The sequence below is a fragment of the Strix aluco genome, chromosome Z (assembly GCF_031877795.1).
Source record: "Strix aluco isolate bStrAlu1 chromosome Z, bStrAlu1.hap1, whole genome shotgun sequence".
NCBI lineage: Eukaryota > Metazoa > Chordata > Aves > Strigiformes > Strigidae > Strix > Strix aluco.
The window spans coordinates 90,891,087-90,906,489 of record NC_133971.1 but is presented as its reverse complement, the minus strand read 5'-3'; the positions used below and the strand labels follow the sequence as shown (position 1 = coordinate 90,906,489).

Here is a 15,403-nt window from a genome sequence, read left to right as displayed (position 1 = left end):
TTGACTTCATTCAAAAATAAGAAATAAAAAGCTTAAAAACTTATTGACAATGATTCAAGTGTCAACATAATACATAAGCTCCCCATATCCCACCTTAAATAAGATAAACACACTACCAAGATATAACATAAATTGATTCTCAGCCCATTGTTTTTAAAGTCCAGACACAGTATCAGAACACAATAATCTAACACCCAGTTAAACATGTTTAACTCTAAATTTGTTTAAGGATCTTGTTTATTTCAGTCATGTCTGGAGGCTCTTATATCTGGAATGTGGTCTAAAATCAAATGTAATTACTTTCAATGGATGCACATTTTGAGCAAGGCTGGATTTTGGACAGAGAAAGGGAAGTGGATAGCAGGGCTGGGGAAAGGAGAACTACCAGAAAGAAGGGAGAAGCTGAGCCAGATTTGCTTGGATTGGTGTCAGCACATGAACCCAAACATCCCAAATCAAATTGTGCTGCCAAAACACAAACAAGAGCTAAATGACAGTTTCTGCAGTCTTCTACTACCTGAGTTCATTGTAGTCTAGGTGTTTGTAAGAGTAGCAAGTGGTAAGCTATTGTCTGTGTTTTATTAAATAGGATGGGATGTAATGAAGTTTGGAGTAGTGGATATGGCTGTTCCTGGAAGAGTTAAGCAGGTGTATAACAAGGCCAAGTTACTGAAGGTGTAACAGAAGCAGATAAGCATAAACAATCTTAACCAATAGGTTCCAAATCCTCAGGATAAGCCAGGCACTTTATTCAGCTGTGGTTGACACTAACTTTCTGTGAGTCCATGGCTTTCCTATTTTCAATTTTTAAAATCCAAGGAATTTCACTGACTTCACTGTGAAGCAAAAACATACTTTAAAGTGGGCCAAGACATACTCTCTTCTAAGCAGCCCATTGTGGAGCAGGGTCATGCCAGACTATGTCTGCATCTGGATTTTGTTATTTAGAAGAGCAACAACACCTGTTTCTCATTTATGCAGCAGAATTAGCAGTTGGGCTCCAAACTTGGCTGCTATGATTTCTTCTGAGTCCAGGAGAAGTCAGATGCCAGGTGCTGGCTTTTGCAGCTCTGTTGCACAAGGATTTAGCTTGCCTTATTATATGATGTAGCAATTCCAGTTACAGGCAACCCTGCTTTCTTGTCCTGTTTCCCCCTATTGCTCCTATCTGCCAGCCTCGCCCTACCTCCCCACTATATTCTCAGACCAGAATGGGAGATAGACACCTAAATCTGGTAAAATTCAGAAATATCTGGGTAGATTCAGATCTTTCTTAGACCTGCAGGAAGGTCACAAGGATTTTCAAAGTGGGAGTTTAGTGTTTATGTGGGGGTGGCTGGTAGGAAGAAGCAGGGAGGAGAGACAGGGAGAAGGCACATCAGGAGTTTTCATGACTCAAATCTAGTAAGTGTATCACATCAGTCATAGGAAAAATGTGTGCCTTGCAGCTGGAGCCAAGGTGTCTGGACCATTTGAGTTGGCATTTCCTTCATGTGGTTGTAGCCTGTCCAGTTGATAGATAAATAAGCAAATAAATAAATCTTACCCCTGCAAAACAGACACAGACGTGTATTACACAAGGTACACTGAATCACACACATTAGCATTTCACTGTCTGTGTCCGATGGAGGGTGGGAGCTCATATCCTGCAGCAGGGCAGTTAAAATAATCGATGAGTGCGTGTTGAATCCCCAGAAAGAAGATGGGGGGGAGGGGGGGGGAGCGAGTGAGAGAGAGAGGGAGGGAGGAAAGGAGGGTGTGGTGGTTGGGGAGGGGGGATGGGAGGTGGGAAAGGTGCTGATTTCAGCCCTGTAGCGTCAGGATTGCGTCAATTTGGGTTTCAACCACGTCTTCAGTCTCGGAGCGGAGCTACTCAGAAGAGCCAAAACAGGAAGGGGGTTGCAAATCAGTGTGCAAAGGGGAGGACCGAAGCTTCCCCTCCCCCCTCTCCTCCAGTCCCCTCGCAGCCTCCTCCTTCACCTTCCCCACCACTCGTGTCTCCTGGTTTTGTTTTTTTTGTTGTTGTCATTTTCTTTTTTTTTTTTTTTTAAAAAAAAAAAAAAAAAGCTGAAAAAACCGGTCGCCTGGGCGCTGTGAGAGCAGAGAGTCGAGGGAGAGCAGGGCAGCCCCTTCGGCGCCCCGGGCAGGTCTCTTGGCACCCGAGGAGGTGTCTCCCGCTCCCCGGACGGAGGCTCCGGCACCGCGGACAGCGGCTCCAGCACCGCGGACAGCGGCTCCAGCACCGCGGACAGCGCACGCCGCCAACATGGCTCCGATCGCGACCGGCCGCCAGCAGTTCGGTAAGCGCGTCCCGGCCCCAACTCCCCGCCCGCCGGGCTGGGGGCTGCTCCCCTCCCCAGGAAAAGTGCAGGCAGGCAGCCTCTGCTGAGCCACCCAGCGCCTCCCAGCACGCGGCTGGTTGGGAGGAACCTGATTTCCCCCTTTTCTCTTTGGTCTCAGAAGTTGTGTGAATTTGCTTTCTTTCCCTTTGCTCTCTTCCTTCTTCCCTACCCATTCCCCCCCGGTAAACGGGGAGAGAGGTTTGTGTAGGTGCGTTTTCAAACGAGAGAGGTTTGGGGTTGTTTCCTCTGTCTTGGTTAAAGTAGCGTGGCTTCAGATTTAAATGATGTAAACGCATCCTGTGCCACAGAGAAAAATCTTTGTTCAAGACGTTCTCGGAATAATTGTCATTCCTTTTTTCTTGTTATAGAGAAAGACTTCTCAACCATTAGTTAAAGTGAAAGTTAGTCTTGTAAAGGACATTGCTAGGAAGATGAAAATACAGGATCCCAGTGTTTTTAGCTGAACAGCTGCATCTTGATCAATCAGGCTTCATTGAGAATAGCAATGATAACAATGAACTTTTCAGTTTTGTCATTTCTACGCACTGGATGTAGGGTGATTAACTGTGTTACCAGAAGTTTCAGAAACAGTCATATATGTGCGCTTACAAAATAGATACAAAAATAGCTATACTCAGAAAAGCAGTAACTAGAAATGTTCCCAAACTCTGCTTTACAAATATTGACTTTAGCCTAGATTATATTTGCTTTAGTAGTGGTTTAATTCAAGGAGCATTGCATTGACTTAAGTGAAGTGACTCCAGATTTATATCACGTAACTGAAATAATAAGTTCTCACAGAATCAATAGGTGATGTTTTCTATTAATACACTGCCTTGAACATTAACCAATTGATTTACATTATGACAACAGCAAGAAATTCAGGTTGCAACATAAGTAGTTGTAAATATAAAAACATTTTAGATACCATTTCATCGTGTTTCCTACCCCACCCACTTGATATTTCTAACCACACTTGTGACATCATGCTTATCTAATTACTTATTTAAGAAAGATAATTAATATTTTAAACACAAAATTGATTCCTCCACCACTTTCAGTAGTTGTAGAGTTAAAATATAGCATAATATCTATTACTATAAAAAGTCTGTCATCTCATGAAAAAGTATTACAAATGTGCAAACCATTCTTAAAAGCTATTAAAGTAATCTGATTAGCTTTCAATTATTTTTTGCCTTGTACCTTTATACCATGTATATTGAAATTTCTGCAGTCCAGGGAATTCTTGATACTCAGAGTCACGTGCTTAACTTAGAAAAAATACTTTTTGGTTATGTGTATAATTTTCAGTCATTTTATTTACAATTAAGTTTGTAGACAGATACAACTTGTCAGCAAAGGGAAAGAGACATGAATATTGTTGGAAAAAATTAATAGCCAGGCCTGATCCTTTCTGTGCTGGAACATTATATCCTAATATGCTCTGATAGTATTGTGGCTATTTTTAATCATCCCACTAAAAAGCAAAGGTATAGTGGCAGCACATCTATCTGCCCAGCTTTTAGCTGAATGAAACTGATTTAGTAATACATAGAGGAGGACAGTTTTCCTTTTCTCATCCAGAACAATCTGCTAATCATTTCTGAGAGAACTAGAACTGTTACACAATTACCTATAAGCATAAACAATGTAATTCTGTTAATATTCTACTGGTCTTTCACTGTTGCAGGGAATAAAGATTAAGCTCTGATTGTTACATTGTGGGAGGTTTAAACTCACTTAGTAATGTTACTTATGGGCAAAATTGGATTTCCAATTAGTTGTGCTCATTTACCCTTCGATGCATGCTTTGAAGGGCTAATGATACTCTATATGTAACTAATGTATCCACATGACAATTGAGGTTGTAACACTTGCTCAGTTTCTCTTTATTCAGTTTAAGTAAAGGATTCATATTAAGATAGAAGAGGATTATGTTTTAGTGTTTTTCTTATATACTTCTAAAAAGTAGTGACCTTTCTTGTAAACTCCCTATAGCTTTGATTCATAGTGTCTTAAATGTAAAGCTCAGTGGTTATCAATGATACACTTAATAGTTTTTTCAGCTTTGGACTCACATGTGACTGCCCAATGTCACATCCATCTGGAAAAGACACTTTGTACATAATTATTCTAAATTTTGTAGATAGGCTTCCTACTGTAAAGTATTGAAAATCCCATTGAAATTGTTGAGTGTTATAACCTCCAATTAAACTCAGTTCTTTCAAGAAATACCTCCAGGCAATTATGGGATAAGACCATAAAAAATGAGTTAATTGAGTGTACAAAGTATTCTAGGAAACAATGTGAAAAGTGGGTGATGTATCTATAAGTAATGTATATTTCAGAATCTACTTTATCTAACAAACAAAGCTCCATAAACTCAAAGCTGAAACCTTCCGAGAGCTGGTATTACTCACAGACATATAATCTCAGAAACTACACACAGAGGGATGAGACAGTCGAACCATTACTAATGGTTTTTACTATTAGGATGGGAATAGTATTTTCCTCCCAAACACTCTGGGTATGGAAAAATACTAACATAACAAGCGTGCCTTAGTATGGGAGTACACATGCATGCCTGCAGGTGGCGAGCAATATGTACAATGCAAAGCATCTCCAGTCTGTTGATCCTGCTGCTATTACCATCTCATATGAGTTTGTTTTACTAAATTTTTACTTTATTAAGTATCATACAGAGTCTAAGGCATTGCTGCTTATGTGCTTGTTGCTATTTATTTGATTTGCAGATGAAATTCCTACAGTGGTTGGCATCTTTAGTGCATTTGGCCTTGTCTTCTCGGTCTCCCTTTTTGCTTGGATCTGCTGCCAACGTAAATCTTCCAAATCCAATAAGACCCCTCCATATAAGTTTGTCCATGTTCTGAAGGGAGTCGATATTTACCCTGAGAATCTCAACAGTAAGAAGAAGTTTGGAGCAGATGATAAAAGTGAAGCAAAGAACAAATCAGTGATGCCAAAGAATTCTCTCCATCTTGACCTGGAGAAGAGAGATCTAAATGGCAACTTCCCCAAAACAACCACTAAAATCCAGAGCTCTCCAGATCCTGAAAATTTGTCTCCCAAGCACTTTGCAGAAAGGAAGAAAGATTCAGTATCCCCTGATAGTTTAAAATCCATCACTTCCCTGTCATCTGAAGACAAACAAGACAAGTTAGGAACTCTCTTTTTCTCCTTAGAGTACAACTTTGAGAAAAAGGCATTTGTAGTGAACATCAAAGAAGCACGTGGGTTGCCAGCAATGGACGAACAGTCAATGACTTCTGATCCCTACATCAAAATGACAATTCTGCCTGAGAAAAAGCACAAGGTGAAAACCAGAGTGCTGAGAAAAACCTTAGATCCAGCTTTTGATGAGACCTTCACGTTTTATGGGATCCCCTATAGCCAAATTCAAGACTTAACACTTCACTTTGTGATCTTGAGCTTTGACAGGTTTTCCAGAGATGATGTCATTGGAGAAGTCCTCATTCCCCTTGCAGGAATCGAACTGTCAGAAGGAAGACTGCTAATGGACAGAGAGATCATCAAAAGAAATGTTAGGGTAACATATTTTTTATCTAAATTTTAAAAGTGTTGTGCTAGTGTTAGCTATTATTCTTGTGAAATGTTGCTACCACCTTGGAAAGAAAAGGGAACCAGCTCATCATGCAAGTCATTGAGATGCTTTCATAATGGCAGTATGAGGAAGCAATTACACAAATGTAATAAAAGAACATTACAGTGAGCATGTTGCAAGAAATTGTTAATGTCCTAAACACTACTTGTTTATTCAGCTGGTCCAGCAGGTTTGAGTGGACCAGTTTACGTTAGGTCAAGAGGCCTCAATCCAAACTAATTTGCTTTAGAAGGAAAGAATAAAAATATTTGTATATTTTTCCCCTTCTTCTCCCTCCTCTTTTCTGTCTGAAATCATTCTTTATTGAAGCTTATTATAGTCAATGTAAATCTTTCAATTCAAATACCTGGGTTTTATAGCAGATTCTTAAACAATGCAGCCAGTCTTTGGTTAAGGAATTGGAACCTGTTAGGGACCGTATTGTTGATGCAGTAGTATGTTCTTGCAATCCAGTGCTCTTACTATCTTCTCTCTCAAGAATTGTGACACAGGCAGCAGCTCTACTAAGGACAGTAAGACATGAGGGGAAAGCCAAAGACTTACTGTAGTCAATGGCAAAACATTCTGACTTCACTGGGATAAAAATATTTCATACCATGTTGTCTCATTTCAGAATGCAATGATCATTTACAACTATCACAGCTGAACCACAGAAATGCACATGCATCACACACACGTCTCTTAATCTCTACTAAGGAATTGGAATGTGTATTGACTTTCAATTTAATTGTTTTGAAAGAGCAAGCATACTGCCAAATCAAATAAATGTCTACCAGACAACATACCTATAACTAATACTGTTATTTTGCAATTGTACTGCTATATTACAACAACTATAACTATGCCACTGATTTCTTTGTTGATAACTTATTGGATTTTCTGGTATATAAAGTATTATTTTTGCTTGTTTCCTTTGCCTTCCTCCTTTCTGTGAAAGAAACAACTCCTGAAAATTCAAATCTAATAATCATAGAAAAAGTCTTTGATCTCATCTTTATTTCATGTATATTACACTACTTTATAAAGTGTCAGGGATGGGCTTTCACTAACTCTTTGCATCCTTCCTGTTTAAAAACGTTTTACTGAAGATGGTTTTAATTTTATTTTATTAGATTTTCTTTTTCAATATATATGGAGTTTTGTTTTGCTTAAGATCTTTTTCTTTCACTGAGATTTTTTTCTCAGGATGGAGGATTTAATTTCTAATCTCTGAAGCTAATAATGTCAAGTTAACTTATGTTTTCACTTATTTGTTTTTTATTTTCATCATTCTAGTAATGAATCATAAGAAGAGCTATGTAACTACAGTAGAGGGTAATTATTTTTACTATGTAAAGCAGCATAGATCCATAAATTATATCCTTTTATACCATTTCAGAGCATACAGTTATGTGACATTTCATAAATCTTCTTAATTTTGGTTTAAAGCTTGGTCAATATAATTGTATATAAATAGTCTTATTTCTTTTTTTTCTTTCATTTCCTCAGAAATCATCTGGGCGTGGAGAATTGCTAATCTCTCTCTGTTATCAGTCTACAACAAACACGCTCACTGTGGTTGTTTTAAAAGCCAGGCATCTACCTAAATCTGATGTGTCAGGATTATCAGGTAATGGTTTTACTAATGAATGTACCCTAAGAATACAAAATAGATGGAAGACAGCTGAAATGTGGCATTTTGAAGACTAAAAGTATTCCATAAATGCAGAAATAGTGTCTTTATTATTTGCAGCCTATTCATTTTACTTATATCTAGGTTAATGCTTTATTTTTCAAGGTATGTATTTTACAAATTTGTTCTTCAATCACGTTAAAAAACACGACATCTGTTAGCAGTGAAAACCAATGAGTTTTGTGATTGTCTTGAACAGAACTCACCTGCCATAAGAATGGGATGTTGTTTGCAGATACTAAAAGCTTTTATTTATGACAAAAAATTTGGTTTATTTATAGAAGATCAGTATTGAGTGAGAACTTCATATAGTTTATTTCATCTTAGCACCAAGAAAAGAAACCAGTTACATCTGTGTTGAATTTGGCCCAGTAAGCACTAACATTTATTTGGCAAGGTGAAAAGGTGAACTATGCCAGTTCTGGAAGAAGGTTACAACATAAGTTGTGCTTTATCATGAGCTGTACTTGGGGTGCAATAAGAAGGAGCAGGTTTTGTACTCCCTTCTGGTCTTGTGCCATTTTACACCCAGTGGAACATTCTTTGAAGCCAATACTAGAATTGCACTTAGATGCACATTATTGCTAGACAACATAATAACAATATTTAATACACAACATACTAAGGATAAGACAACCATATAAAAAGAACAGTGTACAACAAAGGACTATACAAATAACACATCTACTGTTGATTCTGTATAGGACTGATACTCTTTCATTTCACAGGATTTTTTTTTAAAGAAGAAGAAGAAGAAGTAGTTTTGGGAGCCACTGAATCATAATTACTACAGCCAATAATACAATCTTTCTACTCACACCAAGAAATACTGCAATTTACCTAGAAAGTTAACCCATGCTAGATCCAATACAGCAAAGCTATAGATAACTCCCATTTCCATAGTGAATTTCCATCGAAATCCTCCTTCTGATCTCAATTTTATTCACATATCATAAGGAGAAAGGATATAAATGGATCCCAACAGTTTACTCCACATTAAGAGAGCATATGTATTTTTAATAATCAACCCCAAAGTCACAGCAGATAGTGGAGATTTCATGAAGACAGCATGACAGCAAGCAGATCTTAACAGACGAAGTCTGACTGAGGTTCACCAAAGTGGGAAAATAACTTGAAAACAAAAGCCCTCCTAGTCTCAGCATCCACCTGGGCCCTATAGCACATCCAGACTACACGTTTGTTTACTGTACCTCTTATGAGTAAAGTTATAAATTTTGTTTGCTCTTTCTGCTTTGCTTGGTACAACCTTGCTAACTATAATAAGAACGTAATATTTCTAAGAAATTCAGGCATCCTTGTTAAGCCTGGAGACCGAGTTCTTTTAGACAGTTCTTCATTATTTGCTGTTCATCAGCAAGACCAGGTTCAATAGATAGTTGGGCATCAGTAACACTGCACACACAACAGTCCTCATTTCTTCTGTGACTTTCCCCTCAGCCCAACATAAATCTTGGTGTTTCTGTGGGGTAATCTAAACAATTGCATGAATCAGTCTTCTCAGGAAGATGGGAACTTTTTACTCAGAAGCTGTTCCATTCCCACAACTTCCTTTGTTTCCTTGATCACTGGTGTTGATGTCTCCAAACAGACCTAATAAAATCAAGAGAAACTTAGCCTTATCTAGTAGCTGGGGTAACAGTCAGAAAATGTCCTTTAAACAGAAATGAACAACAGTATGAATCCACTGATGGATATTGATTTTTATATTTTTGATGGTTGTGTGACATATAGTCATTCCAAAAGCAATTAACATTTTAATTACATTAAACTCTATTTTTAGAATATTTATTATGGTGATAGCGTATGAGTGTGAAGATGTATTCTATCATACGTTACTTCTTTTAAACTATAGTCAGTTCAAGGAAGCAAAAACTTTTTCATCAGTTCAGTCTCATAACTTTGGCATAAAATTTCTAAATAGGGTTCAGTTTTAATTTTACTTTTTAAAAAAGTATTCAGCTATTCTTGATGTTTAATAGCTGATTGTTTACATAGAATATCTTGTTTGGTTGGGTTCAGTAGAAAGGATTTTGTACTGCATCTTTGCACTATGAGAATTTGGAAACAGACTCACATTTCTCTGAAATAAATGGCAAGGTACTTGAAAGGGACAATTTTTAAAGCATTCTCTAGAAGTCTTCTGAAGGAAGAAATATAGCCATTGTTGAAGTCAATAGTAAAGGAATCTTGCAACAGTTGAATGAAGATTACAAACACTCAAAGTTGGTTGACAGCTAAAAATATGAACATTTCCCCTTCCTTCTTCAATAGTAATACAGCACAGACATAAATTCAAGTACATATCCTAACAACAAACTTACCCTTACATTTAAAGTTTAGTGCTAAATTTGCTCAATAAAAATTGGTGGGATCAATTCAATCAAGAAAATTGGCTTTAGTAAAACTGTAATAGAAATGATTTACATCGATCCATCCATTCTCTCAGTATGAGTTTATTCTCTCCTTTCTGAAGCTTTTCTTTGTATGAGTCTTATTAACATTAATGATTATCCCCTACTGGTAGAACGTGTGAAAAGCAAATTTCTGTTACACATAAATATGTAATGATACATATTTGTCAGAGTCTATTAGAATTTTGTGTACTTTCAGACCACCTTTGCATGTAGTAGAGATGATATTGAGTTAAATGAACTACAGGGCAGGATTTATCTCATGAAAGAGACACCTGTATTTGATCACATATATCAAGCCCTAAATTTCACTGACTGTCCTGATTACATCTTTAGTGACCATAAAGGGAACTTAAAGGGACTAACTCAGATGTAAACACAAAAAATTGCATGAGATGAATAATCTTTAATGTCTTGAATCATCTCCTCAATTGTGATGTAATTATGTTGGCAAGTTATGAAATTTACCATTAACTAGATCAAGGAATTTCTAAACAACACTGTTAAACAGCTGACCTGTGCTCTTTCTTTTCATTGCAGACCCTTATGTCAAAGTGAACCTGTACCATGCTAAGAAGAGAATTTCCAAAAAGAAAACCCATGTGAAGAAATGCACCCCCAATGCAGTGTTCAATGAATTGTTTGTCTTTGACATTCCTTGTGAGGGTCTTGATGATATCAGCATTGAATTTTTGGTTTTAGATTCAGATAGGGGGTCAAGGAATGAGGTCATTGGCCGGTTAACCTTGGGATCTTTGGCAGAAGGAACAGGTGGAGAGCACTGGAAGGAAATTTGTGAATATCCTAGGAGACAAATTGCCAAATGGCATATGTTGTGTGATGGTTAGTAGCTTAGAAAGGGGTCAAAACTTGAAAAACTATATATATTTCCACAGGCAAGGAGCAGTTTTCTTTCTTTGCTATGTATAATTACAGGCTTGTAACTACAAAACTTTTTTTGGGGGGTGGGGGGAATAAAAACTGAATTGAATTATCAGAACAAAAGGTAACTAAATTTTCACAGTAAACAAAGGAATTTATCTTTCATTAGACTTTAACATAATTGGATTGGATTCATATTCTTCTGGAGTTTAAATAGCCTGAAACTTCTGAAGCATTATAAACTTCAATAAGTGCAGACTATGCTTTATGAAAAAAGTCACTGAAAACCTAGTACTGTTATACAGAAAAAAAATAACCTCATTAAAATATATTGCTAGATCTAAAAATACCACCTGTGGCTTATTGGGGAAGGGGCTGAGTCTGTAAAAGCCATGGGGAATGAGGGTGAGTAGGAGGGGAATTCCTTCTGCCCCTCCATTGAAAACCTTCTTTTATGAAAATTCAATCATTATTTGTAAGTTTTGGTTACTTATACTTAGTTCATCCCAAAGACTGAAGAGATTTTCAGCAATTTTCTTTACGTATCACATCATGTGCAACTAGTTGTTTTATCTGTGGAAATACTTAGAATTATTTACACTTGGATTTTTTTTTCAATATGTATATATATAACTTGTTTTATTACAGTGGCTGAAATAGATACATTCTACAAATCATTGAGCAAGTTAGCATACATTGTTTTGTTAAAAGGGCTCCTTTACGGGTGACTGTACATGTTACAGTATAGTTAGAATTTGGGATAATATATGGCTTGCATTTTTTTTCTCTGGCAAGGATTACACTTTAAGCATTTCAAGCCATAGAAAAACATTTTTATTGAGGTGACATAACATACAGGATATTACAGTTAATGACCTTTCACCAATTATGCTTTAAGCCATTCAGTAATATTTAAAGAAATGTTATTTCTTTTTTTTGTTTGTTTTATTAAGGAACAAACAAAACAGTGAGACAGAGATCAAAACCTTATCTTGCTGTTTAACTTCCTGAACTGTGACTAATGCCATTACAGTCAGTAAGACTACGCCCAGTGTAAAAAGTTTAATGTATTTTTAAACTTTTGCAAGATAGGAAACCAAGCTCACATTATAATTTATCCAGTATTATGTTAGACAAACTACCTGAAAAGTGCATTTCACTTACATTATATATGTTAAAGTCCATTACTGATTGTACTGAAAATCAGTGGTGGTAGGGGAATATAACATCATGATTTCATGTTAGTGTGACATATGTATGTTTAAACTTAAATTGTTTCAGACTGGGGGATTATCAGATGTAACATAAAAAATATATATAAATAAATCATTTAGATCTGTGAAATTTACTCTTGGTCACACCAGATAGATAGATTTTTAGGCTGTCAGAACTATAGCACAACTATAAGCAGATTTCCTGAAGTTTGTACACTGATTTCTGATACAGAATTGTCTGCAAATATTATTCCTACATCATTTTCAATTACAATATATATAAAGAAGAATATAATGATGTTAATTGTTACCATAAGAAGGATTTAAAAAGTGGGAAACTGTTTTCAGTATTTTTGCATATGTCATTTTGTCATGTGTAATACCAGTGAAGTGAAAGACTATTTGGGAATTAAGGTATTGCTCAATGCAAATAAAGGTAACAGAATGGGCATGCCAGTTAAAAAAAACATACATTGGATGTCAAATTACTTTCATTAAACAACAGATCCAGGTCCTTTTCAAAACTGTTGAAGATTTGTTGTTGACTTTACCTGTTCTCATGTGGCCAAATTATGTTTGCAGTAAAGGACACTGAAATATGAAATATGCAAGTAGACAAATAGCACTGGAAGAACTCTATTTAGGCTCTTCCAGGTTTTGTGTTGGTATTTTCTCCAGTTTTTGAGAATGTGTTTGATATAACAGTGTTTATAAATTTCTGTAAAAATACATTTTCAAAATAACATAAACATGCTTTTTATGATAATGCTCAATGTAAAAAACCTGCGTATTTTGTGTATAAAGGAGAGGAACCTTTTTTGCTTATTTCTTTAGAAAGCTGATTAACTGCTTAAGGGCTAGAGTTTGCCAGCCACATTCAAGCAGAGCTAATCCAAAGTCACCAAGTCAAAGGAAAGATACCTGCAGGCTTCAGTGGGGATTGAAGTGCAATGACAGAACAAAACTCTTCTTGTGAGTCAACTCAGCAATGTCAATGGCACCATCTAATCTAATCTAATGGAGACTGGGAGAGTTTAAGTCAGTACTGCACAACCAGAGTTGTTATAATTCCTAGTAAGGAAAGAACTTTATACTGAAAGTGATTGTGTGAAAGAGAGTGGGACAACTTGTGATTAAAAAAGAAAAAAAAAAAAAAAAGTTTTGTATGTTGGCCCATAAGAAGTACATTGTCTTTAAAAATCAGATGACAGGAGGCATCTCTCTCCAATGGACACAAATTCTGACATTCAGAGAAAAAAAACACCTTTTCGAATTAATGATGGGCTGTAATCATCTTTCATTTTGCATCCAACAAGTCGTCATCAATTTTTTTTTTCAAGTTTCTATAGCAGCTTGAGGGTTAATATTTCTACCTGCTAAATGGCAGTTGCTGTTGGGGATATGGGGTAGGAATAGGAAAGGGAAGCAAAGATGTTTTTATTAAACCTAAAAAAACCCTGTAAATAGAATTTTGTTTTCCATTTAAAGCAATGTTTAGCTTGGAAAGTTGAGTAAAGATGACGTAACACATCTGTAAACCATACAATGCAGGAGTGAATGTAGACCTGTACCAAGATGAGAAATTCTGTTGTTTTATAGAGTATTCAATTCTCATTGTGAATATCTTGAACTCTGTTAAGGATACTGTACTGTATTAAACATGTAAAAAAATGATGTTTGTCTAAGTAGCTTACAAAAATAATAACTCCTTGAATGGGAGACTATCCATGTCTGGAGATCTGTCGTAACTAAATACCTGATTTGTTATGGTGTTGTAACTTAATAGAAGCTATATGAGAGGAAGCATGGTGTATGAGATTTTGTAAGTTATTTGTGCTGGTTCTGTATGTTGTGCCATGTGTGTAAGACAAGAATAAACTGCTGCTTTTGTTCATCCCATCCCAAAACAATTATCCCACAATGTATCTTTTCCAGAGATTTCTGCTATTGTTTGTATTCATGGTCTACTCTCTCATGTTTCTATCAAAAAACATTTGCCTTGCAAAGTCTTCTGCTTCTCATGGAGGTGGATTAGACTTCTTCTGCCAAATACTACCCAGGCATATAACATGTTCTTTATTTCTAGCTTCTTGTTGCATAGTTACCTTTGTCTTCAATTGTACTGCACACTCAGGCTAGAACCTGAGACATGGCCCATGATAGAATATCTGAGCCCTATATGAGCCCTACAGGCACAGATATACAGAGGTAAACAAGAATGAATTCTACCATATTAGATGGAAGAATTAAAATGGAAGTCACATTAATATTGGAATCCTGGTGACATTTCATTTGTTTTCCAGAAGCAAAAAATATCCCTTGGACAGTCACACCGTACCATTCTTATTTTCTTTGATGTAAGGAAGTCATGTTAGGCTCCAGCTTGTCAGGTGAGTCTGGAAGTTAAGGTAGAGAAAGTGTTCCTTCAAATGCTATACACAAACACAAGCTTTGCTGCTGTTGTCTCTAAGATTATTAGAGTATTTTACCAGCACAGAACCAAAGCTAAGGAAGGAAGAAGGCAGTTGCAGTTGGGATACACGTGCCATTTAATGAATCCCATTGTGAACCTACAACCGATTACCTGGAAGGGATCCCTGATCCTTGTCACTGAAATCAATGACAGGATCCACTAACCAAATGCATGAAATCGAACATCTTCGTGGGCATAAGGCGGTATATTCCCTCTGGCAAATCTCCTGTCCCAAGAAACAGGTTTCAAGTGTGAGACTGGTCTTTTCCATCCTATGCAGTCACTGCTTTTTAATTCCTTGCATTATACAGCTTTCCTCAAACAATGGTGATTCAAAGGGGTCACGTTTCAGACTCTCTACTTCAGGACAGAAATCAAGAATATCTTTAGGTTTTCCAACAATAATGCAGCTGAGCCTCGGGGAAAGTTTCAAGGCTACTGTCCTGATTGTTATTTGTATCTCAAATTGCTGCAACAAACAAGTCCTTCTCAAGAGAGCTCTTACAGATGCCCTGCTCTTTGCAGGAGATGCAATTCCTGAGGTGTAACACTATTCTGTAAGCCCCTATATTTATACAGCGTCATAGATAGCAACATGCTGCACACACAGTAATAATACACAGCCACAGGTGACCATGAATAACATTTCTTTTTCTCAAACAGGATTCAAATATATTCTATGTAAACTGCTACCTTCTTATCTGTGCTCTCTGCTCCATGAGGTCTCACGAAGCTGCTGAACAAC

The 15,403-nt window shown here is 36.8% G+C and overlaps 1 protein-coding gene across 2 annotated transcripts; it reads left to right on the top strand.

The window, feature by feature from the left end:
• The first annotated feature begins 1,863 nt into the window (after nt 1-1,863).
• SYT4 (synaptotagmin 4) lies at nt 1,864-14,095 on the top strand. Of its 2 annotated transcripts, none has more exons than XM_074813145.1 (4): nt 1,864-2,300; nt 5,096-5,904; nt 7,474-7,594; nt 10,630-14,095. In XM_074813145.1, exons 1-4 carry the CDS (start codon nt 2,267-2,269, stop codon nt 10,935-10,937), a joined length of 1,272 nt encoding a protein of 423 aa, XP_074669246.1. In that variant the 5' UTR covers nt 1,864-2,266; the 3' UTR covers nt 10,938-14,095. The 2 variants fall into 2 exon arrangements, with proteins under 2 accessions (XP_074669246.1, XP_074669245.1); XM_074813144.1 differs by having other exon boundaries at nt 5,096-5,910.
• Nucleotides 14,096-15,403: the final 1,308 nt, after the last annotated feature.